This window comes from Phoca vitulina, unplaced genomic scaffold (assembly GCF_004348235.1).
Source record: "Phoca vitulina isolate PV1807 unplaced genomic scaffold, GSC_HSeal_1.0 scaffold28, whole genome shotgun sequence".
NCBI lineage: Eukaryota > Metazoa > Chordata > Mammalia > Carnivora > Phocidae > Phoca > Phoca vitulina.
This window is the reverse complement of record NW_022589731.1, coordinates 5,368,348-5,395,582: the sequence shown is the minus strand read 5'-3', so window position 1 is coordinate 5,395,582 and position 27,235 is coordinate 5,368,348. Positions and strand designations below refer to the sequence as shown.

Genomic DNA, 27,235 nt, shown 5'->3' with positions numbered 1-27,235 from the left:
TTGTTCATTGGAAGTGGTGTATCTAATGTCCATAGCTTTTATCAGATATTCAAAGAAATTTATACCCTCCCCCCAAAAAACAGGTGCAACAAGCACAGAACTCATGATCTCACTAGAATTCCGATTTTTTTTAAAGATTTTATTTGTTTATTAGAGAGAGAGAGCATGAGCCAGGGGGAGGGGCAGAGGGAGAGGGAGAAATAGCTTTCCCACCGAGTAGGGCGCCTGACGTGAGACTCCATCCCCGGACCCTGAGATCATGACCAGAGCCGAAGGCAGATGCTTAATCGACTGAGCCACCCAGGTGCCCCTAGAATTCAGATTTAATTATTCTCCCCGATGAAGCATTTGGACAGACTCCTGGCAGCCCACAGTTATAGCAAATGCATTCTTGCACACAGGTTGAAACTCCTTTAGCTTCTAGTATTGGGTAGATTTCAGCAACATTTGCCTCCTATTTTATTTTATTTTTTGATTTGGAGGGAAGGACGATGTTAAGCCTCTCATATACTGACAACATAAAGACCTCTTCTGCATCACTGGATTCCTGGAAAATAGACTTTATGAATCTCCTATCTGAACTGTGATCTTTTGATTGGTTCAGATCTCTTGAAACTTTTACCGTGTACCTCCCTGTTTTTTTTTTTTCTTTCTCATAAACAAATGAAACCTTTAGTTCAAAGTTCAAGGAATGACGTTTCCATGAAACAAATTATATCTCTCAAGAGAATGAACATTGAAAGAGAAGAACGAAGAATTGATGACCTATTAACAGTTGTAATTCTCCACCTTGAATTATTGACAGCATGTGACATTATAACCTTACAAATTGCAATCTATAAACAGCTTAGAAAATATGACCTCTGCATTACAATTGGTCTCACAAAGCCTTCGGCTTATTACAAACAGCTACCGCCAGCATATTTTCTTATGGGCTGCAGAAAAGAGGGCAGGCATATAACCAGAGAACTGGATGCTTCAGCAAGGCCACTTACAGGCAGAAGTGATGGATGGTGAGTGGCAGCAAACTTCTCAGCCAGGGTGAAAGTATTAGAAGTTTGCTTGTCATTGATTTGCAGTCACCAAATAAAAAGAACTAATTAGCCAAAGTTGGTTGACTTAGCACTTTCTCTCCTCTGCTTTTGAAACAGACAGGAACTTAGAATTCATAAGCAGGACAAAGTAGCTCCAGGGTATTTTTGCCAGTCTTTCTACCCACAGTTGCTCTTCAGGATAGAATGCAGCTAAAAGTCACCAGACTTTGATTTGAGATGTAGGCTGGTTTTTACTCTGCCACAAATGGTAGAATAAATGTTTAGAATCCCTTTATGTAGCTTTGGCAAAAAAAAAAAAAAAAAGAGTCAGAGACACACAAGTATTGTCTGTTTGTTCCACTATACTGCATGTTTTGGATGTTACCCATGGAAATGCTTCATCATACTGGCCCATTATCATATCTGACTTGTTCCTTTTACTTTTTCTTCTTGATTCAGGGCTTACCTTTGCTAGGTTTTCCAAACATCCCGATTGCATTTGTGGTAGAATACCCTCAGAGTATTGGAAATAGCCCTGAAGTCATGGGAAATGAGTTTTGTTACTGGTTCTATCACAAACTGAGTGTGGACTTTGGCAACTCATGTGACCTCTCTGGGCTTCAGTTTCCCCTCATGATAATAATCACAGTGTCTAGCATTTAAGGGGCTTCTCTGTGCTGGTACTTTACATACAGTCGTCCAGTTAAGCCTCCTAATAACCCTCTGAGAGCCTCTAAGGGGCTGAAATTATTCCACACTTCCCTGATGGAGAAACTGGAGCTTATGAAAGTTAGGTTACCTCCCATTAGAAGGAGGCCGAGCCGGAACACCAGCCCGGCAGTTTGCCTCCAGAGCCTAGACGTTGACCTCAGGACTCACTAGCATCACGGGTGGTGTCTGTGATTAATGGCATTGCGTTTGCTCCAGGGAAAGGAGAACTCAGTTATGGAGGAACAACTGCTGTATTCTGCTGCCTAATGACGCTGTGTGGGAATAGGAACCTAGTATTGCTCGAGTTTTCTGATTTTTTTTCAAGAGAAGTAAGAATTCCAGTTCGGTATATAAATTCCTGATTTTTAAATGCTGGCAACTTGATCCACTTTGTTTTTCAAACTTGCTGAGGACCAGTATTGTGTAGGACGAAAGCATGATTCGGGGCAGCTGTGGTGTGTCCTCTGCTTAATGATCTATTATTTAAATGCTACCTACCCTGCTACATTATAAAATGGCAAATTTGGACTAATTTGATAATTTTAGTAATCTCTAGGTACCCCCTAGCACCAAAATTCTGTAGAATTCTTTGATTATCTCAAGTTTCTAGTTCCCATATATGCATCTTTTCAAATTGCTTTCTTCTAAACTTTTTAGGAGAATTTTTCCCAGATGCTTAACACAGAAGACCCTGTCCTGTCAAAGATGCCTCTAGTCTCCTAGTCCTCTTTTTTCTTTTTTTAAAAATATTTTATTTATTTATTTGAGAGAAAGAGAAAGCACAAGAGGGGAGAGGGTCAGAGGGAAAAGCAGACTCCCTGCCGAGCAGCAGACTCCCTGCCGAGCAGGGAGCCCGATGCGGGACTTGATCTCGGGACTCTGGAATCATGACCTGAGCCAAAGGCAGTCGCTTAAGGCAAACTACAGTCTGAGGGCCAAATTTGGCCATCACCTGGTTTTATAAATAAAGGGTTTTGGAACACAGCCACACCTGTTTGTGGACGTATTGTCTATGGCTGGTTTCATGACACAACTGTGGAAATGAGTAGTTGTGACAAACATTTTGTGGTTCACAAGCCTAAATTACTTACTATCTTATTCTTTAAGAAAAAGTTTGATGGTACCCGCTAATCTATTACGTAGGTGTCAGATTTAAAATACATAGCTTTGTATCTTTAGTATTATGTGTGTCTCCTCTGTGCTCAAAAATCTTAAATTCCTCTTCATATTTTACCACGTAGACTAGAGATTTCTCACCCTGGCATTAGAGACCATCCAAAAATTACCTCAGTTTATCTTTACACGCCATATTTTTCAAACATCATTGTAATCTCTGGCCAGGTTTGGTTAAATGATGAACCACAAATACACCACGCTCACCCTAAGTCTGAACTTTTGAGAATGTGCTGCCAGCAGTATAATTTATACTCCATCATTCTTCAAACTATGATATTCAATGGGCATTTGGTTCTAACCAAACTAATTTTTATTGAGCATCTACTGTGTATCAAGGATGGCAGTAGCCTTGCAACATATAAATCAATTTCATTCCTTCCAAATTGACTCACATTTTTAAGCATACATGTCTGTACATTGTGTAATTATTCACTGACCATATATACTGGGGTTTTTTTATGTTATATTCCATCTTAGCACAAGAAATTATATTTGTTATTAAAATTATTTTTTTTAAGATTTTATTTATTTGAGAGAGAGAGCAGGAGCGGGGAGGGGGCTGAGTAGTGGGCAGGGAGGGAGGGAGAGGCAGAGGGAGAGGGAGAAGCACTGAGTAGGAAGCCCAAGGTGGGGCTCAATCCGAGGACCCTGAGATCATGATCTGAGCCGAAGGCAGATGCTTAACCAACTGAGCCATCCAGGCATCCCAAGCGCAAGAAATTGTATTAAAAAATTCAACAACGAGATGATAACCTAATGGAAGAGACAGGTAAACAAGTAATGAAAGCGGTGTGCTCAGGCCATAGTTGAAACACACTACACTAAAGAGGCAAGATGGAGCTGCACACTCTGCCCAGAGAGGCTGGGATGGCTTCATGGAGGACATGGTGTTTGAACTGGGTATTGGAAATCAAGAAAGCCCTAGAAGCCTGAAAATTCATGATGGTTCAAAGAATAGCATGGCGGTCATGAAGGCAGGATTGCAAGGAGAAGCAGCAACCAATACAAAATAGAGGATCAGTGCTGTATGGAATGGACCTTCGATGTTCTACGGAAGAAGAGGGAATTAATTTAGTCCTCTTGAGGCAAGGGAAACTTGAGTGTTTCTGAACAACAGAGTGATAATCAGATTCTGCCTAGATCATAAATACCTAGGTGGCAGAAATTACATTTTCTATCCTTTTGTCTCCCATAAGGTCTACCGGTTCTGCTGTGAACATAGTGAACATTCAGTAGAGAGTTGTTCATTGATTAGTTTCTTCCTGAGGGGGAAGCATTTCTGGTTGGCTAGTAGCCAACAACATTTTGAGTTTTGTCTGAGCTTGATAAAATGCTGACACAGAGATAGTTTAAAAAAAAAAAAAAAAGCAAATATCATTAAGGTGACGAGAAGCATCAAATTCGTGACATTTCTCAGTGCCTTGTCACCTTCACTCCAGGGGCCAGAAGTGTTGTTTTCAGCTTTCAGCAAATTTTTGGCAAAGTTGAGATTATCTTATAAAAGAGGCTGAGAATTTATTCTTTCTTAAACCACTTAAAGTAGGGCTGGGGAGTAGAAGTTTTCTAAACTCCTTGAGGGTGACATGCTATTAATTATTACTGTTGAAGCCGGAGGGAAATGAGATGAAGGTTTTTGCCGCGGAAACCTTTGATGCAGTTGATAGAATGGAAGTGTTTTGCTCTTTGCTCTTCCTCCAGATGTGTAAACATCAAGCCGTCAGCCTTCTGCAGTGTAAGTGACAGGAATTACCAGCCTGTACTAATTGTCACAAGTTGCCAGAAGTAATGGAAGGCTGCAGGGATCTCAGCTTTAAGTGTCTGACCTCAGGTTATGTTTGTGACATTGGTTTAAAAAAAAAAAAAAAAAAAGACGTTTTAAAATTTGTAATCTGAGCTGGTTTAGCTCCTTGGGGACTGCTTTGTTTCTCTCCCCAACAAAAACTAGGATTATTATTTCATTCTGAGAACTTCATAAAGCTGGGACAATAGAACATTCCACTTTCTGATTTGACTGTAAGGAGAGAACCAGGGTCATTCTTTTGGCCTGAACCAGTTTCCCTTGCTGTGGTTCCAAATGTAGATAGATGTGGTAATTAATTAGCAAGACCGGTAAAGAACAGCATTCATAGCCTTGCCCTCCAGACTGACACTGGTTTGGGGTTGTGGTCTCTCAGGCCAAAGTATCTAAGATGCACAGTGTCTGCACAGGGTCCATGAAGATCGCCCTGCATCCCTGCTGATCCCCCTGCATCCCTGCTGATCCCCCTTCAAGCCTCTTCTCCTGCCTGCCTTCTCTCATTTCCTTCTCCACCCTCACCGAGTTGTACCACTTCAAAACACACCCTCTCCACCCAGATATCATGTGCATTTCATGCTTGCATTCCTCTGGCCCCACACAACTCTTGTAATGTATGATTTTCACTTTTTTAGCCCCCTTAGCTAGATCAAGCTTTGGATACAATATTACCCCCTCGTGAAATCTTGTTTCAGACTCCCATCCCCCTACTAGGCAAATCCTCATAGCATTGTGTATGCACCACTATCTTAATACTTACGACATGGTATGTATAATGTCATACATATAATTATATGTATAGCCCTGAGGTAATAATAAGTTATGCCCTGCTAGTCATAATATCAGATGCATTAGCAGAAGTAGGTGCTCATTTAAACCTTGTGACTAAAGGGAAGGGTCTCATTCCTGAATCTCATTCAGACCCAGCCTCCTTCAAAATCCCCAAGTGCAAGGACATCACCTTTATCTTTACTGTGCCTGCCTCCCTGCCGGGCACTGCCATTCAGTAATTCTGCCAAGTGGTATCTTTTCCTCACGGCAGAGTGCTAAACAGTGATTTATTGCTTGAATACACATTGCTTCCATGGAAGTGATTTGTTTAAAACAACAGTAAAGCACTAAATAAATTATTCATTCCATGCTAATTCTTCACTTTTATGTGCTGTAGTAAGCATCAAAATAAGCAGCCTGTGGGGCATTTTATTTTTGCCACATTAATCTTGGACAGTTTAAAGAAAAAAAAAAAAAAACAGGAGGAAATCTAAAGAAGAGGATCTATTCTCAAGAAAATAGATTATTTTTTCTTTTCTTTCTTTTTTGCCTTCTAGCCTCCTGCAGCAGGCACTTCTCCTTTCTCCAGTCTCTCTGAATCACTTCCTGAAGCCCCCCCTCCCGACGGGCCCAGAGAGCCCCTCACACTCATGGTCAGCTTTGTGATCAACACATGACCTTCTCTCTGCAGAGAGCCATTCACAGTGGGTCAGCACGTGGGGTCTTTCCTGGGAGATTTGCATTTCCTAGGGCAGACAGGTTATGGGGTTTCTAAATTTCACTAGTGTCTTGATTTAGGATTAAAGGATTAAAAAGAGAGAAGCAGCAGTGACATACTTACCCATTTTTGCAACTGATTTCCCACATGGGACCGAGATACCATTCTAGTCTTATCTTTCTTTACTGAAGCCTTGTTTCCTGTGTTTGGGGACATTTGAGTGACTTTCAGCTTTTTTCATTAGCAGAGGGGCAGATAAATGGTCTTGTTGTAGACTCTTGGGAAGTTTCTCTCCTCTTTTCTGCACACGACCCCTCCATGTTTTATACCTGCTGGTGGATGAGGAGAGGTGTGACTCTCTGGCCTGTGGAGTCCACAGAGGTCTCAGCAGGAAAGACGCAAAGCTGACCCCTCCTCAGGATGGTGGAAATGCTAACTCAGCCTGTCCTTCAAGCGCCTGCTCCAGATCAGAAGCCAAGAAGATCTAAGCTTACGTATGTGTGACCCAAGCCCCAGGCCATCCCAGTTTCCTGTGTGAGAATCGCAAATACTACCAGCCAGCATTGTGAAATGAATTAAATGACATACTGTGTGTAAAGCACCTGCTTGTTGTAAGAACTTGAAAAGATCCCATTTATATCCAGCTAGGGATTGCTCCTTTCTCTTTATTCCCACAGTACTTCCTTTCTAAAGCATTCAGCTCTGTGAGTCCCTTCCCAACTACAATATACAATGAGGGCAGGTATCTGTTTTCTCTTTTTGCATTCTCAGTAGCACTTAGAAAAACAAATATGGATTGTGGTCAGTGCCTAGAAAAACAACCGAATACATGATGGATAGATTGATTGATAGCTAGCTAGCTAGAGCTTGGCATCAGGCTGATTGAGAAAGCAAGAAGTATACTCTTTGAAGCTCTTTAAATCTCTGTCTTTCCCTCTCCAAAGAGACCGTGTATCATGGTGGTTAAGCACCTGAGCTCCGGTCTAAGTTTATTTGGATTCAAATACCAACATCCCACTTATATGCTAGCTGATGTTGGACAAATTCCTTAAACTCTCCTCTGTCATCTGAAAATGACCAAAAAAAAAAAAAAGTATTGGCTTCATAGGATAGTTAAGAATGTACATAGACTGGGGTGCCTGGGTAGCTCAGTTGGTTAAGCAGTCGACTCTTGATTTTGGCTCAGGTCATGATCTCAGTGTCCTGGGATCAAGCCCCATGTCGAGCCCCTGCACTCATGGGGAGTTTGCCTGAAGATTCTCTCTCTCTCCTTCTCCCTCTACTTGCGTACATGCACGCTCGCTCTCTCTCTAAAATAAATAAATCTTAAAATAAATAATATACATAGATCATGTTATTCAAAATGCTTAGCAGAGTGAAAAAAAATTTTTTAAGAAGTGTTCCATAAAGTAAACTGGTGATAATAATCCAGTTAGAAATGGAATTCTAATGTTACCAATCTTATTCAATAGGAAAAGGAGGAAAAAGAGTTAACCTGACTAAGGTCATACAAGGAATTAAAACTGACTCTGTAACCAGAATCTAGTCCTCTCAACTTCTAACTTTAAGTCTCCATCCTACCAAAATAGAGACTTGATTTGGCTTTGTCCCATTGTACAGAGGATACTTGTACTGATCCAGGGCTGTCCAGTTTTGAATGTCCTATAGGAAATAGTTGAAAGACCTAGAATTCAGACTTTAATTCCAAATATGCACCCTGATATACTTGTACTGATCCAGGGCTGTCCATTTCTGGATAGAAGAAACTCCCAGAATGGGAAGCAGTTCTCTGCAGTTCCTGGCCAACTTTTGGGTCTCTTGCGGATTTGCGCATGAAAGCTAACACTTTTGAATGAAAGGACAGAAAATCAGTAAACCTTTGGATTGGTTCATAGGCACGTTTTACAACTACCAGCCCTCCCAAAAGAGATACACAGCATTGAATCATCTAGCATTTAATTCCTTAAACAGCCCATACTTCCAAGAGGAAATCCAAAGTGTTTGGAATATCATTCCTAAGATTAGAATTTCATGAAATAGCAATGCCCTTGTGTTACAATTACTCAGATTTTTTGATCCCACTCTATTCTAGATGCTTGCTACAATAATTGCTCATGTAACTGGAACGTGATGTTTATGCCTACAAAAGTCCATCACCAATATAACTACAGTCAGTTAGTCAGACCATTAACAAATACTGAAGTTCTTTAGGTCAGCAAGAGAACATTATGTCTGGGTTCACATGCAGTTGTGAGAGTAAAGAAGTATTGGAAGGAGTGATTTGAATGTGCATGTAGGGGCCATGTCATACTTGGCCTTGTAGGTCAGATTATGAAATTTAGACTTTAAGATCAACAGGAGGACACACAGATGTTTTGAAGAGGGGGAAAAAAACAATTTTGTTATTTAAAAAAAGTTATCATGGTAACAGTACAGAGGGCGGCTGGAGGGAAGCAAGACAGAAGGCTGGTGGCATTGACAAAGGCAGTGCTGTAGGCCAGAACAGTTGAGGTGAGGTTAATGAGAGAGGTTTGTAGGGCTCAGTGACTGATTAGGTTTGGGGAGAAAAGGGGGGGCGGGTAGAGTCAAGGAAGACTCACTCAGAGCTCTAGCTTGAGCAATGACAGTAGCATTTATTAAGCCTGGGAACACTGAAAATTAGAGTAGATTGGGGTATTTGACATTGGATGGTATTGTAATGGGAAGAGATCTTACAAATGTGTAGTGTAACCATGGAGGAGACTGAAGCCCAAGAGTGCATTGGCTTCCTCAGTATCCCAGAGCTCAGGCGTAAGTCCATCTCTCTGGATTCACAGCCCGGGATGGCAGAAATGGATAGCTCCATTCTTAATGAGCATCTAATGTGGGATCCCACTCAAAGGGGACTTTACAGTGAAGCCAATGAAGCTTAAGATTCAGAGCCTTCACAGGCATGAACTCCTGTGTATGCTGGGCATTTGGGGGGGATTGTAGATTGTTTCAGGTACAGAGGGAAAGCTAGGTTGCAATCAGGAAACATCTCTATTTTCCTATTTTTGCCAAACTGCCTAAAGATATCTCAGAAGAGAAGTATGTGAATTTTTAAGGCACTGGTAATTTGTTTTGAGCTAATTTGTCATTCTCATAAATGTTCACTGTTAAACGTCATTTTATTCATCATTTTGTGTTCTGTTTCTTGAAGAAAGGCCCTCAAATTATGTGACTCTCGTCCTCACAAAACCGGTGTCTAGGCCTGATGCTCCTGGTTGCAGTCCTCACTTGACTCCTTGATCTCTCCCCCATGTCAGAACTGGCCCCCTCCAGTCCTTCCTTCTGTACATAGGAACCCCTGCTTCATGCTCCGAGTCAGCATATGGTATGTTCAGATTATTCCTTACTCTCAGAAGTGCCTTATTCAAGAACAGATTCTTCTAAAAGTATAACCTCCACCATTTGTCAGACGAGATGGTTAGAGTTACATGATCTTTGCAGTCCTTTCCAATTTTGTCTTAAGTTTCCTGTAAAAGAGTGACAAAGTGCTAAATATTTTTATAACCACCCACCAGTCATCTAGATGCCGTTGTAGAGGATTAGAACTAGAGTCCTGTAGAAGCATTTGGGTTCTGTGATTAAATGACAAGAAATGCGTAAGAATCATTTAACTTCTAGAGGATTCTTTCCTCCAACAGAAGCCTTTATTATTTATTAATAGATTTTACTTGGGATTTCAAGATGTTATTTAAATTTCACTTTCAAGACAGCTTTTTTAAGCTTTGAATTTCCTCTTGGGCAAATTGTGTCCCATCACGCCTTAGCACTCAGACAAGGCGAACAAAAGATCTGTTAATAGAGGTCTGTTGTTACTGCTTATTTATTTATTTTTTTAAAGAGAATAAGATGTTTCTCTTTCTCCCTGGTTCACCTTAAGATTTTCCCAAGGTAAAGGAAAATATTTGAACTTACCATATTAACTGTCACTGATTTTTTTTTAAAGACTTTATTTGACAGAGAGAGAAATAGAAAGAGAGCACAAGTAGGCAGAGTGGCAGGCAGAGGAGAGAAGCAGACTCCCCGCCAAGCAGGGAGCCTGACATAGGGCTCGATCCCAGGACCCTGGGATCATGACCTGAGCCATCTTAATGGACTGAGCCACCCAGGTGCCCTTACTGTCTCTGATTTTTTATTCTTATTGTTTTTGTTAGTTTCACTGTATGGTAAATGAGAAGAGAAAATGAAAAAAAAATTAAAGCCTGTATCCTCATTTTTTTAAATTCCATTTTTATTGAAGTTCATCTTCTGACACTTGGATCACCATAAGATGCATATCTTTATTTATTAGCTTCCTGTTAGTGTGTTGTGTTAACCTTGAAAACATAGTATTTTTAAAAATTGAGTTAACCTCTTCAGATCCATGAATAACAGCATAAAAACCAAGATGCCAAAGTAGAAAAGGAATGACTTGGTTCATTTCTTTGTATTGAAGCTTAATATAAGGAAGCATAAGAACAGAAGGGCCCCTCATCATTAACAGACAGTTTGCTGCTTAATGGTTTGTTCATTTTATGTGTGGCTTCTCATGTCGGGAGAGTTTAATATTTAGATTATGTCTATAATTCAGACAGAGAGTGATTTGAGAACTTGGAGGCCTGTATCCCTCAGATCAGTGTATGGGGGAAGTTGAAAGGGAACTTCTCCATTCTTCATATCCCTTTTCCCTCTCCTTACAACCTCTTTCTCCTTACAACTTCAGGTTGTCCCCCTTTAACATAGACATAGGGGTTTCCTCTCTTTGTTTTCTAGGTTTCCAGAGAGAAGATAATGCAAGAAATATTTTCTTACTGTTTTATAACTCCTTATTTGTGTTTCTATAACTAAGTACCCAGTGACCTAATTCAAATAGGGCTTAAGTCAGAGAAAGATGGTCTGTTCCCTTCTTATGGAGGGGAATGAGGACAGCATGGTATATGGTTGGTTTCTTTATGAAATAGTAGATTTGCACTGGGTATTCTTTGTGGTTTCCTTGGACTTTGTCTCTCCAAACAACTCGCTGAGTTTCCTACTTCTCTCCCCCTCCTCCCTAGCCTCATTTGCTTTGATGTCTTGAAGCTTTGCCTTTAGGTCTCTCCAGGTCTAATTTTTCTATTTTACTCTCTCCTTCTTGTCAAGAGGTCTTGCCTAGAGTATGTGTTTTCCTTATATTTTGTACAATCATTTTATCATGGTACTCTTTGGGGATTACATTGATACTGGTATCAGGCTTTTTTCTAGGAAAAAAAAGATAATTTAGCACCTCTCTAGCTCTCCTGGTGTAATGCAGATGGTTAAAATAGAGTATAATTTAGAGCAGAGTAATTTAAATAGAGAAAGGAGAATATGAAATGGTTAACATCCACAAGATATGGATATATGCTTTGGGAATTATCTTTTTTTATTCAAAAAGAAGAGGAGGAGGAGAAGAAAGAAGATTATGGAGGACTGAAGTGCTGCATATTGTGAGATTAATGGATTTTGGAGAAAATGCTTTTTTTTTTTTTTTTTTTTTTTAGTTGATAGTGTCCCTCCCCTTGAAGAATAGAAAAACAAGTTCTATTTTCAAGACTTGCGTCAAAGAACAACTTAGGTCCATTGGGTTTATTTGCTAAATATAATGACCTGGCTCTAGGAAGAGAGTTAATAGCCTTTTATTACATGCATTTCTTTGCTAGTCACTACCAGGAAAGAACTTCGACTTTCAGCAGAAGAGGGGAGAGAGATGCGAGTTGTCTTGAGTAAGAGCTGTAGTTTTTCTCACATGGAAACTCCTAGGACAGTGGTCCACAGCTCACGTCCTATCCGTGACCTCATATCTTAGCTGCAAATGACCTCTAGAGGGGAACAGAGTCAGAGGAGGATATGGCAGATTTTTACTTAAAAACGTTCTACTCTCCAAAAGGGCAGTCCCATATTCTAGGGTTTGCTCTGTGCCTCATGTTGAGTCAGTTACCTATATACCACTGTGTCTGTCTGCAACACTGTTGGCTGTCTGGTCTTTTAAGTTCCTCAGGGAGGTCCACGAGCCATGTAACTCACTCACACCATCTCAGTGTCATTCAGAGGATATTACATAAAGAAACATTTCATTAAATTATGTGTGGGTTCTTGGAAAATATGAAGGCCATTTGGAATTAAGGACTCCCCAGAGGCAAAAATCTGATTGCTTTCTGGCTGGCCCCATACCCCAAATTCATCCCACCCTTTCTACTGTTTTTTCTTTTCAAATTGTGTTTGTGTGTGCTGAATTACCTCTGTCTGATGACTCCAGATGCCCGTGTGTGGTGGTTGTGCGAACCATTATACCAACCTTTCAACTCCCCTCTGAGGACTCTTAATCCGATTTAGCTATTACTGAATTCTCATCCCTTTGATGACTCAAATGGAGTGCAATTACACATTCCCTTAAATCTTCTGAAAATGAAGATACTATAAGCTGTTCTGTTGAAATCTGCAGTTCCATGTGCATGCATTCATTATCTGGAACCCCTGATCTGGAAGCCGCCAACTTCTGTGATTGAAGTGGAAGAATCATCCCCTAACACTGGATTTCACCAAGGTTCAAAGGTTTTTTAAAACAAATTAAAAATGACAAATGAAAATGCCACTTACCTAAGGTCAATAAAGAATGAAAACTCATTTATCTCATATAAGGAAAACATATTCCAGGGATGTCTGGAAGAAGGCAGAGTGAAGGAGGAGTCTGTGGCCGGTACCGTGTCTCATGGATAACAGGTCTACAATACTTTTGAATTGCACAGAAAGTGAGGATCCTTCACTAACCTTTAGTAACAGAAATACTCAGGACAACATACCATAGAGATAATGAAGCACAGTGAGTAAGAGTCCATATATAATGTGATTTAAACTTGTTCACCACTTACCAGCTGAATAAATTACCTACCTCTGTGTGCCTCAATTTCCTCATCAGAAAAGAGAGAGCGAGAGAATTACTTGAAATACCCTTAATAATGAAATTTATCTGGCACACAGACTAGGGCTCCAATAAATTCGAGATGTTATTAATAATAGCAACTACTTACATTTGCATAGTACTTGAACATTTTCACAGAATTTTTCCACTTCCTGTTCTTTGCTTCTCCCTTCTCCCATTTCTAAGAGATTAAGGAGAGAGATAACATTATCTCCTTTTTTTTTATGTTTGTTTTTAATGTCTTTTCAGGATCTGAGTGACTTATTTGAGGTCTCTCAGTGGCAGACATTACTCGTTGTTACTCGGCAGCCACTACCCACAATTTCTTTACTGGCAGAGCCCATCTCTTACCACAGGAAACACCAAGTCCATCTCCAGACCCCTGTCTTCCTCATTTTCCCAACTTTCATTGAAGCCATAATGTGGGCATGTGGCTGAATAGTGTTCATTGAGACTATAGAGATTTTGCTGGAAGGGCTTTTAGGAAAGTGTCATTTCTAATTTAAAAATAAAAAAGCAGATGTACAGTAGAGGTCCTTCTTTTCTTTGCTGAGTGTAGCTGCGTCTGCACGTGCTACAAAGAAGTGTTAGGACCACCTTGCAAACAGGAGGGCACACACGCTAAGTGTTAACACTTTCAGAGAGGAAGTGTGTACACCGTGGGGATGCCTGATGGCATTGTTAGCTGTATTAGTCCTGGAACTGCATAAACTGTGGACCTTTTTTTTATCTGAGACAATATATGCCTCATTATTTGAGTGATTTTTAGTGTTCTGTTTCTTGCTGCCAAAGCCATTCTAACAGATACAGTGGCTAAAGCAAGACTCAAAATCTGGTCTTCTGATTCCAAAGCCTTTATTTGTTTGCTTGTTTATTTGTATGTTTTGGCAGAGCATACTGCCGTCCTGTATTTAAGGCATCCACAGTAGAGCCTAATGTATCTCTCTATTCTGATACTCTGTGTCCCAGGGACTTGCTCTCTTCTGACTGCTCTGTGAGCTTTCACACCTCTGGACTGCTATCCTCATGCCCCCTTCCCTTAGAATACCAGCTCTATAGCTTCTCGTCACCATCAGAATCACGCACATCTTCTGGGATTTGTCTTGACTGTCTTCTTTTGTAAGAGTCTATACCTGATTATACTTTCCTTTCGTGCTCGCTAGGAGATTTAAACACTGTTGTCCTGCTGCAAACCTTTGTCTTCCTTAGTGTAACCATCTGCACAGCTCTGCCTCCCCACTTGACTGTGAGCTTCCAGGGCCCGGTACCGAGTCTCATTCTCTCTTTGTGTCCTCACAGCATGTAGTTTTTTTTGTTGTGGTTTTGTTTTGTTTTGTTTTGTTTTTTATCCCTGCCTCTTAAGAAGGCTTGATAAATGTTTATTGAATTAAATGTGTAGAATTTTAGAGCTGAATGTTCTTTCTTCTGAAGAAAGCTCTCATTTTCTGGGAATTACAGAAGGTTCTTATTCTTGGATTCATGACCCCCCTAGGATTCAGGAGATCAGTGGTATCATTAAAGTTATAGTCATTGTTTTATGCTCCTAGATTTTATTGGATCAGATTCTTAAAGAATTCATGGCTACTCAAAGGAATGAGAACTTCTGTTTAAGTTAGAAAGTTGAATAATTTTGTCTTTGGCTCTCTCATCCAAAGACACAATCTGGAGTGTGCATATTTTTAGGAAAACCACTGTTGTAAGTTTGCTTCTTTTCCCCTAAAACTGGAGTGCGAAGAAAACAACCCAAAACAAAAACAAAAACAAAAAATTCTGGCTATTGAACACCCCTCTTATATTGTATCCTGTTCTTCAGTCCCCTGAAAGATTGTTCTAAATCTCTTCAGGCCTTATAATTTTTTGTCCCCGTATCACTTCTATCCACATTTTTTAAAATATCCAACAAGCTGGTCTCTGGCAAGCAGAGAGGAGGCCATTGGAGACAGGGAATTGAGGAAACATCAGGGCATGCTGGAAGTTGGTGGGGAAAGGATGGAGGTAGCCAGCTTTAGCCCCTGAGCCAATCTACTGGCATCTTCAGTGTGGCTTTGCCATTGCTCACCCACGCTAGACTGTGGCCCACCCCAGGTAGGTGGAATTAGGAGTGTTAGCATGGATGAGTTCTGTGGAGTCTCCCATGTGTTACAATGACAAAAACACCTGCCCAGGCCAGCCCTGAATCACTAATCACTGAGAGAAATACAAAAGAAAATGCCTTGTTTTATAGACTAGCATCTGTGTCGCCATCTACATTATTCAGGATTTGGAACTATAGATCTTCAGGAATAAAAGAGACTTTAGGATCTTCTAGCCCAGATTGCTCACTGTCAAGAAACCAGGGCTGCACTTCTGTTTGCCTCGGGATTAGAATCGGCTTCTGCAGTTGGACACAAAGAAAAAAAAGGAGGCAAATCATTAATAATTGGAAAATGAGGAGACATGTCTTGCTTTTCTAAGATTTCCCAGAGAAGATGAGATGAGGTGAAGTGCAGTGGCCAGGCCAAGGATTCTGGTAGAAGTCAAATCTCCCTAAATGTCTGTAAGTTCTCCTACAGCTACCCTAACCTAAATTATTCATTTAAGAAGAATAGTAAGCTTGCTAAGCAAGCTCCTCCTTCAAGAAAGATTCTCAGTAGCCCTCCACCAGGTTGCTACTCCTAAGCTAAAGAATTAGGAGAGAACACTCATAGGGGGAATATGTGCATCCTCCTCAGGGAGTGGGGGGAATGTGGGAGATATATTGATGCCCATCCCCAACCTTCCATCCCCCTTCCTCTGGGATATATTGTTGTAAGTTAGCAAAGGAAAGGGTCAGCACACTATGTTCCTTCCTTAGGAAAAGAAATGGAGAATTCCTATCCTTCTACTTGGGAAGTGTGGAATAAACGTTGGTCTAGTTATTCATACGGGTGTTTTCAAAAATATATTGTGTCGAACCAGGTTACCAGGAGGGTGTTTTAGGGGTTCCTTAAATGTTTGGGGTTTCATTTCTAAATTATATTTTTACATTGATTAAACAAAACATGCTGTCACATTCGAAGGTGTCGTATGTCCAAATGCTGGGCATGATGGAGACTGCCCACATGTAAACTTAGGTTGCTGCCATACGAGAGTCGAATGCATACCTGGAAATAAGGCTTGTCCTGATGTTTTGCCACAACAGCATAGTTTTGGCCGCCTATTGCTGTTTCACAAGAGAACACTGTTAATAACCATTGGCATAGTAGTGTCTCTGTTTATCTCTGTGAATGCTTTTGTTTTGTAACCCAGTGAAGACGGAAGTTGGGGTTAGATGAGGGGGGAGGTGGATTGACATTTTCCTTCCCTAGGGTCCATTGTGATGGTTGCTTCTCGCCCCCCAACTTTATTTGAGAAATAATTGTATATATTTGAAGTATTCAGTGTGGTGCTTTGATAAACATATGCATCGTGTAATTATTGCTAAGATCGAGATAATTAACACTTCCATCACCTTACATAGTTAACTTTCTCTCTTTCTCTCTCTCTCTCTCGATTTTTGTTTTGTGTTTGTTTTTTGTTTTTGTTTTTTTTTTTTTTTTTGGTGAGAATGCTTAAGATCTACTCTCAGTAACTTTCAAATGGACAATATTGTATTATTTTTTTTTTGCTTTTATGATATATTTTGTTTTGTTTTGTTTTGTATTTTTATTATGCTATGTTAATCACCATACATTACATCATTAGTTTTTGATGTAGTGTTCCATGATTCATTGTTTGCATATAACACCCAGTGCTCCATGCAGAACGTGCCCTCTTTAATACCCATCACCGGGCTAACCCATCCCCCCCCCAGAACCCTCAGTTTGTTTCTTAGAGTCCATAGTCTCTCATGGTTCGTCTCCCCCCTCCGGTTCCCCCCCCCTTCATTTTTCCCTTCCTGCTATCTTCTTCTCTTTTTTTTTTAAACATATAATGTATTATTTGTTTCAGAGATACAGGTCTGTGATTCAACAGTCTTACACAATTCACAGCGCTCACCATAGCACAAACCCTCCCCAATGTCTGTCACCCAGCCACCCCATCCCTCCCACTCCCCACCACTCCAGCAACCCTCAGTTTGTTTCCTGAGATTAAGAATTCCTCATATCAGTGAGATCAAAATGCGAGAAGATACCTGCAAATGACATATCAGATAAAGGGCTAGTATCCAAAATCGATAAAAAACTTATTAAACTCAACACCCAAAGAACAAATGATCCAATCAAGAAATGGGCAGAAGACATGAACAGACATTTTTCCAAAGAAGACATCCAAATGGCCAACAGACACATGAAAAAGTGCTCAGCATCACTCGGCATCAGGGAAATCCAAATCAAAACCTCAATGAGACAATATTGTATTATTAATTATAGTCACCCTGATGTACATTAGGGCCTCAGAACTTCTTATAACTGAAAGTTTGTACTTCAGATCCTTTGACATGGATCTCCCCATTTCCCTTTCCCCTCCCAGTCCCTAACAACCACCATTATATTCTGTCCGTATGAAATCAGTTTTTGTATGTTTGTTTTATATTCTGCATGTAAGTGATACTGTACAGTATTTATTTTTCTCTATCTGGCTTATTTCACCTGGCAAAATGCCTTGCAGTTTCACCCATATTGATACAAATGGCAAGATTTTTTTTTAATGGCCGAACAACATCCCACATAGATACATATACATTGTGTATATGTGCACGTGTATATATACCACATACATTTTTTTAAGGTGATGGTTTCTTAGCAGCTACGTACAGAGGGGTAGGTGAGAGGCTGGGGTGGGTGAGTTGGTGGAATTATTCTGTAGGAGCTTTGGAAAACTCTGGGAAAAGGGGTAGTAGTTTGGTGAGCCCAGATAGTGTCAGTTTGGCTCAGTCCTAAGGAGGAAGCCCGTGATCACTTCCTTGAGGAACCTCACTCATCCCTGCACAGATCCCGGCACTGTTTCTGGCACTCTCTCACCTTCTAAGGGATGGATGGTTTGAAAATAACAGCTTGGTGGGTTGGCTTCAACATACACACGGACCAAGTGACGTTCCCCCAGTAGCTTTGCAAACAATGGATATGGCAGGAAGAGCCACAGCAAAACAAGAGTACAGATGGCACATGGTGACAGACCGGGTGGGGAATCCTGAGCCATGCCGTTGCGCCAAGACCCACAGATGACTAGGTGCTGAGGTCCTGGCCCAGCGTAGGTAGAGGTTGTTAAGCCGTTGATAGTTGGATTATAGCTATTTAAAGAAAGTATCCTAAAATTTAAAAAGGAACCTAAAAAAGCTATTACCCTATGGTCATCACTTGCTGTTTTGAATCAGGGATATTTTGGTACTATATAATGGAAATGAGATATAGAAAGAAATGAGATGCTGATGAGTATTCCATTTTGTGTGTGCGTGTATCAAAACAGCCTTGCTCTCATTGATTGGATTTATAATTCTATGCAGTTGGGCTTGTAGAATTAAATCTATACATGGAAATTGTTTACCGAATGAATAAAAATAAATTACTGTTTATGTATTTTTAAGTACATATAACATTTCACTTGACGAAAAAGTTTCACTGTTTTTTTTTTTTTTAAGTTTGGGAAAATTGCACAAAAATAGTAGACAATGGGACCAGAATAGGCAGGCAATTGCATTCTCCCCTTTTCCTCATTGGGTTGGGTTGTGGGCCCTTTAACGGGTACTAATTCTATTAATAGTATTGCTAATTAACCAGGACAGAAAAGCGAAGAAACAACAACAAACCAGATCTAATACAATGAGGCATCACTATCCAGGAGTATGGGGGTAAATAATGCACACAGACAGAGAAGGGGAAAAAAGCGGGGGAGAGAGATTGCAAGGAATCGACTGGAGACATAACTAAAGGTTAGCAGTTCGCCCTTCTTTCTTGCTCTCGTTCTGAAAACAGAAAGATTAGATTGATTCAAGCAGATATACTTTGGAATGCCAGAAAGGACGCCTCTCCGGGTGTGGTATTGATAAACTGCCTGAGTGTATCAGTGACATTTCGTTTTACTGGCCCCTCAAGAAGAGGCAGGGAGTGGATTTTTACCTCCCTGCCCACCTGCCTGAGAATTGCTTAAACAGTTTCTGTGTGTGTGTGTGTGTGTGCGTGAGGGGCTCCACACCATTACCTGCTGGGTTAAAAGTTCCTTCTCCGGGGCTCCTCTGAATTCCCTCATCAGATGGATGGGAGATGCAGCCTGTGCCCAGCTGAACTTCATTACTGAGTGTACTGTTGTATTGAATCAAGAGAGCAACTACCGAGAAATGCTTTATGCCCACACCCCCATATTCTTGGTGGGGGATTTATAGGCCTATTTGGCAAAATCATACCGAGGTGGAGTGGTAACGTCACTCTGTGTCTTCCAACAAACAGCCACCCTGCTGCCGCTGATCAGCGTTCCTGGGATGGCGGTGATTGAAATTTAGCACTTAGAGTGACTTAATTGGCACGCAGAACTGTTAAGCATATGCCCCCACTGCAGGTGCACCATCTGATGTACCTATGGGGTGCCCGGTACCTCACACATGCTCACATTTTGCTAAAGAAGCAAGCTTTGAGCAGGTCCTTGAAGGAAGCCTGCGCAGTGGTTCAGGAGAGGGGTGGCCTTAGAGCACAGCTCCTCAGATCTCTGCCTGTCTTTGGGTTACCATAGTTCTTCATTCCCTTGAACTTGGGACAGACCTAAGGTTGTGGAGTTCTAGTTTGCTTGCTGTGAAAGAAGTGTTGGGAATCTGCTCATTGATGCTCGTGCCTTCAGTAAATCAAGCCCTGTGCTGGCAGAGTGGAACTTGGAAAGGTTCTGTACTCCTTGGCAGCTTGCTGCCTTGGAATTCAAGTTTAGAATGTTCTGTGCTCACTGTGACTAGAACCGATCCCTTGGCCTTCAGGGAAAATCCTGGAAATCGATGTCAACATTTTTCTGCTGAGTTGGAAACAGCAGGGCTGGGCCAAATGGTCTCGGTTATGTGAATCAGGAGAGAAATGGAAACCTCAACAGAAAACAGAGCAAACCTATTAAGTTCTTGTCCTTATGTAAGGAGAGCGAATGAGGGGTGAGGACTCACTGGGTGGGAACACACTGCTCTGTGGACTCTTCCCATGTGTCCTGGGGCTCATGTGCTCCAGGTAACAGGGGGCCCTGGTCATCACTGCAGATGCCGAAAGACGCAGTCTTCTCAAGCTGCCATGATGGGCATGAGTGTCCGTGGGACTGAGGAGGGGTAGATAAGCTGTCTGTCAACTGAGGTTTTCTTTGATGAGCTCCTCCTGTCCTAACTGGATCACAGACTACAGGCCTCATCTGTATTTACGTTCTCCCCAGGCATCAGGCGAAATCCTGGGTTCCTAATAAGTGTTCAATGAGTGTTGAATTCTGAAAGAAAGAACAAAATCGTTGGAGTTCCTCTGAGTGATGCTGAGAATAGCAGTGGCTTCAAAGCCAAGAAGGGTTTGCCGTGAAGCTAATGGAGCTGAAGTGTCAGTGTCCTGGGACCTGTTCTGAAGTTTGAATTTGTATGTTTATATGCTGTTCCTTATGGAGGGTTCCCCAAATTCTGTAAGCTTCAGGACCCCATAAAACATAAATATGCTCCTGTTAAAATGTTCTTGCTGAGCTCTTGTGGAAGCCTGGATTCCATCCAGTGGCTTTCCCAGAAATTGGAGAATCAGAAGAAACGGATAAAGCCAGCCCTGCAAAGGAGAGGAAAGGGAAGGAACTGACATTTAAGAACCCCATGCAGATTGGAGAATAATTAGCCCTTATTACCTATTTTAACTCCTCACAGCAAGCCTTTCTGGGTGATGGCATTACTGGTTGCCCTCTTAATAGATGGGGACATTGAGGTTCAGAGAAGCTAAGCAACCTGCCCAGTGTGGTACAGCTATTAGGGCTGGGACCTACATCACTGACCTTACTCTCTCCTGACCATCTGCTCAGGGGCTCCCTTGCAGGGTGCATATTTGACAGCTCTGCTAGCCTTCCCTGAAAGCCTTCAGCCCACCAGGGTAAGGAATGCCTGGATGGGCAGGTAACTCTTACTGCAGGACAGAGGGAGAAAGTTGGGGAGGGGATCAGGCCTGAGCAGTTTAAAGGAAGGCCCTGGCAAACCCTTCCCCAGTCAGTTAAGTGATGCTGTAACAATTCATTCAATTATGTTAAGCACCCATTAAAGGAATCCTAAGTCCTCCCTTGGGCCATTTCAGTTCTATGATATTGTAATTGTTTGAGACTAACCATGATGTCTTCTTTTGCCTTCAGGTGATTCTCATTTTGACAAAGCTCTATGACTATAACCTGGGGAGCATCACTGAGAGCTCGCTTTGGAGGTACGTAGATAAAGTGAGCTAATGATTACTGTGTTACTTAAACATGACGCCCATGACTGCTCTTCCCCACCTCTTTTTTTCCGGGGGGGGGGGGGTGGTGGTGGTGGAGATTTTTGGCTCTCTGTTCTCACGGCTTCCTCTATTTGCTCTCTGTTTTCTTTAGTCACAGATTGAGGTTTATCCCCAGGCAGGCCAGATCCTTACTTCTTTATAGACCCCTTGTTTTGGCCACAGGTCTTTTTGCTAAACTGCTCATTATTAGGTTGCCTTGACGTGTTTTGGTTCCCACAGTTCTCACTGATCTATGAGCTTGTTGGAGCAGAAACAAAGGAAAGGAGGGGTGTTTGCAGAGAGGATCTACAGCACCGCTTCTTTCCTGGCCCTCAGCTCACTAGCACACACGTGTATGCACACACACTTGCGTGCATGCCTTCCTGTCTGGGATTCACACTGTATTGTGTGAATATAAATTCTTCAGATGAATGCTATTGATCCTTGAGGATCTGACTGACTCATTGAACACCAGCACACATGTGCAGTTAGGCTGAAACTAGGGACAGGAAGGTCCTCAGAAATCCAGGCAGCTCTTGGCTCCTTTTGTTCTCAGGGGCTATATGTTCCATTGTTTCTGTTTGTTTGTAAACATGGGCTTTATTGGTCTCATCGTGCTTGGGTCTTTGCCAGCCCGTGTCATGTGCCCACACCCAAACTGACCTCAGCCACAGGAGGTGCTTGGTTGCTTAGGCCTGGATCTTGTGATAATCCTTGAGCTGGGGAGAGGGTGGAGATGACCCCAGGGATGATATTCAGCAATCACTGGGTTGGCGCCCAGCCCAGAGTCTGATGGGTCAGTGCCGTCGTTACAGTGATGGCTTAAATACGTTGACCATCACTTCTGATCAGCCATCCCTGAGCACGTACACTGCTGTGCACAGAGGATGGGGGGGTGCGGGGAGAGGTGGTACAAAGAATATGGGAGCTGGGAGTTGCCTCTGGGCAGACACAAGCAGGCGGCTCTCCCGCACGTCGGATCAGCAGGGAACTTCATCCGCTGTCAGTTAACATGACCAGGAGAGACTGGCTACTGGGCCTCAGTCGCAGGGCTAATGTCTAGGGAGAAGGAGTCCAATCTGCCCTTTGGGTCAGGGGTCCATCCCTGCTACAGTGAACAGTGACAGGGCTGGAGGGGAGGTAACTGTACTTGCTTTAGCAATTGGGTTGTAGGGCAATGACCTTGTCACACAGAGGAGGGTCATGAGTTATACACCCTAAAGGAGTCTACCCCACAAAAGGATTGTTCGCTAAATTTCATTTTAACCTGATGGCTGTTTTCCATTAGGCCTCACACTCCGTATAAGAAACCCCAAATAAATTGTTGTGTGCTTTAGGAAAACCCCAGCAGACCAAAGAAAAGGATAGGATCCTGTTCTTGCGCTTGTGGTGAGGTGTTTAGATTATTGAACTCTTCCCCCAACAAGAAGGTCAATTATGCAGAGTTTTGGTCCCAAGGAAATGATGTAACTAAATTAAAGTGTGGGAAATTTGGTAGGAGCCTCAGAAAGTACAATTCTTTAATGCATTAAGGGCCTGACACTTGCTTTATTGTTTAAATTCAGGACCCCTTCATCAGACTCTCTGTGACTCGGCGTAAGCTTATGTTTCCTTGATAGATTGCTCTAATGTATGTACATACATGAAAGTAAAAGCCAGCTTTTACTTTGCGGTGCATCTGCTGTGTGAAGTGTAGTCGGCATGTTAGAAAATTAAAAGATATGCAGTTCTGTCTCAGTGGGGACAGAGGCTGTTGGCGGCCCCAAGTCTCAACCTGAGCAGGGCGAAGGGCATGCCCCAGGGACAGGAGGAACAGCTTGCCCTAGACTGCTGAAAGTCAGGTTCACCATGCTCCTTTCCCTCTTGTGGAGCACTGTGACTGATGCCCTGGCCTAGGGAGGATGTTTTTTTCTCATCTCAAGAAGGGGGGTGAGTTAGTAAAATTAAAATAAATAAATAAATAAAAAATAAATAAATAAAAATTTTGTGTGCAAATAAGCAAACAAAAGTAATACCAGGCCTTTCTTCTGAAGGAGCAACCTCCATGGGCTTAAGCTTTGGAAAGTGTGGAAGGAATCATCTATTGACCCTTCAATCTTAGGATCGATTTCAATGGAGGATATATACACATACATATGCACACATAAATACACATACATATACATACACACACACACACGTATACACATATAATATACCTGCATATGTTTACTTTTCTGATCGAGCCACGATAGTCATTTATCGTGTCTGCCCTATGTTACATGTCTCATTTGTAGCAAATAACTACTGTGGGTGCGCTATACCATTAGAACTATCAGTTTAATGCTTTGATAGAAGAACCCATGCCTTAATGAACATATAATTTAGAAAAGAAAAGAGGGAAGGAGAAAGAAAAATATTTCGAATACTTCATAACTGCCTTGGTAGGGCTTGCGTTTTAGGGTGGTTCACGATGCCCATGTTTGGTTTTTAGGGGATCTCTTTGGGGTGTTAATATAGAAGAGGAGAGGGAGAGTCTGGGTTAGCCCTGCTTGAAGGAAACTAGTGCCAAACTCGTTTTCTCCTGCATCAGCTCTTACTTTCTTTTTAGAAACCTGGCTTAAAATTGGGGGCTTGCTGGGGACAAGCTGGAATTTAGATATTCTCATTACATCCCTAGCACAGAGCACTGGACTTAGCCCATTGACGATGCTCAGTAAGCATCTGTTCTTGAACAGACCAGTGAATACTTAAATTTCATATTCTTATTAATTTATTCAACAAAGATGTATTGATTAACTCCTGTAGGTCTTAGATTGTTCTGGTCCATGGAGGGGAATGTGGGTGTGTACATAGATCAAGAGCACGTGAGCCCTGTCTGTCTTTCAGGTGTTCATTGTCTAGAGGGGGGCAAAGATCCGTGGACAGTTCAAATGAGAGTTAAATGTACTTGTATGGAACCTGCCTTCTATAACTGTATTGGATTGCGTACTTAGGCAGCCACCTAGAGCTGCCAGATCCCAGAATAAGATAGATCTAATGTAAACAAACTGTCATACAACGTAAGTTTTGTAATAAAGACACGAGATAAGCGTTGCTTCTTTACTTTACTCACTTGTATATTTTCTCTCCTCAACCAGACTTTAAATCCTTAAACCCAACACCTTTCTGGTTTAATGATAATGGCAATGATGCTGGTGATAATGATGATAATGACAACAATAATAAAAACAAACTTCTATGGAGCGGTCACTATGTGCCAGGCATGAGATTAAGTGCCACACATGCAGTATTGCGTCCTCTTACTTCATTTTTATGGTGTGCTCAGGGTCATGCGATTAGTAAATAATAGGCCATACACTTACGGGGATGTTAGTTAATAAACTTCAATCATTTTACCACTTACCTGTCTTCGGGAGTCCCCTCTGCCTTCTGGTGACTCTTTCTGTACCTGAGCAAATAAGCAAACAAAATTTTAATCATAAATATATGAAATAAATAGAGTTTTTAAAGAACTGTGACCTTCTGAGCAGCTTATTACTATTCCAGAAAAATATCGGGCAAAAGGGAAATGGCTTCTTGTCCAACAAAGAGACATAAGCACTTTTCAGTGGAGCCCTTATTCTTCACGAGTTTTTCCCACCAAACAGTGAGAAGGGGTCAAGTGGCAAATGGCAGGGGGTGTCAGAACAGGAAAGAGGCCCAGAGGCAGCTGACCCTGTAGTGATGTCCTAGCCTCACACCTCGCTGGCTCAGCAAGCTGTGGGTGAGATGCGGCTGCGCTGAATTAATGCGCTTCTGCCCCCAGGTGGCCTTGTCATTGACTACACCTTAATCTTAGAGCAAGTTGTTGATTTTGTTTTGTGTTGTGTTGTTGTTCACTCAGGGAGTCCAACCGAGAGGAAAGGGGGATGAGCTGACACAGAACAATTCACTACCCCTCAGAATCTTCTCCACTTTACAGTGGATTAAGCTTTGAGATTCGGTAGAGCTGGTGGTTTTGCCATATTGGAGCAAGATAAGCTTAAAGGTTGAGATAAATAAAATGTCAAAATCTAGATACAGTATCTCTGAGAAGAAATATATTCAGCTTTTTTCCCTCTAGTGCCTGGGTAATCAGCACTTTGCTGAGAGAGGCTTAGCTGGTGAGAAAGCCCTAGGCAATTCTGGAAGGAGCTGAAAGGGATACTCTTTTTTTTTTTTTTTTTTTCTCCTATTTATTTATTTATTTTTGATGTAGTGTTCCATGATTCATTGTTTGCGTATAACACCCAGTGCTCCATGCAGAACGTGCCCTCCTCAATACCCATCACCAGGCTAACCCATCCCCCCACCCCCTCCCCTCTAGAACCCTCAGTTTGTTTCTCAGAGTCCATAGTCTGTCATGGTTCCTCTCCGCCTCTGATTCCCCCCCTTCATTTTTGAAAGGGATACTCTTAAAGGGACAGGCAGCCCGCGGTGCCCGTGTCCTAGAGCTCGGCTGACATGGCTGACTTCTCTTCAAATCCAGGGTACCATTTCAGATTCAGGTGAAACACAAGCAAGCGTCCTAACACATCTTCAAATTAGGTACTTTTCTAGGAGCAATACCTGCTTTTTGGGCGCAAGGAGCATGTGGCTAAGGTAGGGAGCATGGTTAGGCTTTCTGTGATTCCACCCTGGGAGCCAGCCCTGTGTCCTCATCTTGGGTGTTACACACAGCAGGTCTCAAGAGAGGCTTCCCCGTGGAGTCTTTGTGGAGAGAATGGCTCTGTGGAGAGTCCCCTGAGGCAGTGTCTGTGTGGGGTTGGCTGCAGACAGTGCTGTCTGGAGAGCGCCTGTAGTTCAGGCTGACAGAAGCTGACCGGAAGTCTGGGACTCTGCCTTCCCTGTGGTGGATACACATTAGCTAGGCATATCTTGCCTTCCCACTCCTCATCCAGGGCAAGAGCAAAGTGGCAGCTTAGGATAGGTTGTTAGTCCCTGCTTTGAAGGATGCTTTGCTACAAAATCCAGCTTTCAGTCAACTACAAAAATAAGAATATAAAAAATAGGGATACCCACCCTAAAAAAAGAAAAAGAATCAAGCTACAGTATGGTAATTTCCCCACAGGAGGACTCTTCATGTCACACAGCTCTGATGGTGTTACTCTTCTCTGTGCATGCAAATGTCTAGTGCCTTTCCAGGGGTCTCAATGAGAGAGCCACACTCCCCAGCAGGATCAGGACATGCTTTGGATTCTGGATTCTGGCTTCTTTTGAGCTTTCTAAATCCGACTCCCTTTCCCATATTTGTGTCACATGGAGTTGCTTGTTGCTCCTGGAGTTATAAGACTATTGTATTAAACCTTATTGTTATTTTTTTTAATTGAAAAAATGTAATATATGCTCAATTATGATGAGCCAAACAGTGCAGAGACAAATAAAAATGTTAATAGTCTCTTCCCACACAGATCTAGCCTTCCTGAGGTCGATGATGCTAAGAGTCTTTAGTGATTCCGTCCATATCATCATGCCCCAACTCAAAAAGATCAACAGATACACACATATGTCAGGATCAATAGGCATAACCAGTCACAGAACTCTGATAACCTGTTTGTTTCCTTAACAGTGAGTCATTGGTGTCTGTCCTGATGACTATGTTAAAAAGATAAAGTTAAGCATCAGATCGTATGGATGTCCAGTGCAGAGTTAAACAGCTACACCCTAACTTACATAGTGCTTCATGCGTGCCAGGAAATG

General features: G+C 41.9%; 1 protein-coding gene across 4 annotated transcripts in view; it reads left to right on the top strand.

Moving 5' to 3' along the window:
• SORCS1 (sortilin related VPS10 domain containing receptor 1) overlaps positions 1 to 27,235 on the top strand; it is a 502,288-nt gene that overhangs the window by 159,032 nt on the left and 316,021 nt on the right. For all 4 annotated transcript variants that reach the window (XM_032422994.1, XM_032422990.1, XM_032422991.1 and 1 more), the window contains exon 2: positions 21,417 to 21,484. In XM_032422994.1, coding sequence (XP_032278885.1) covers positions 21,417 to 21,484 — 68 coding nt within the window. The remainder of the gene's footprint in view (positions 1 to 21,416; positions 21,485 to 27,235) is intronic.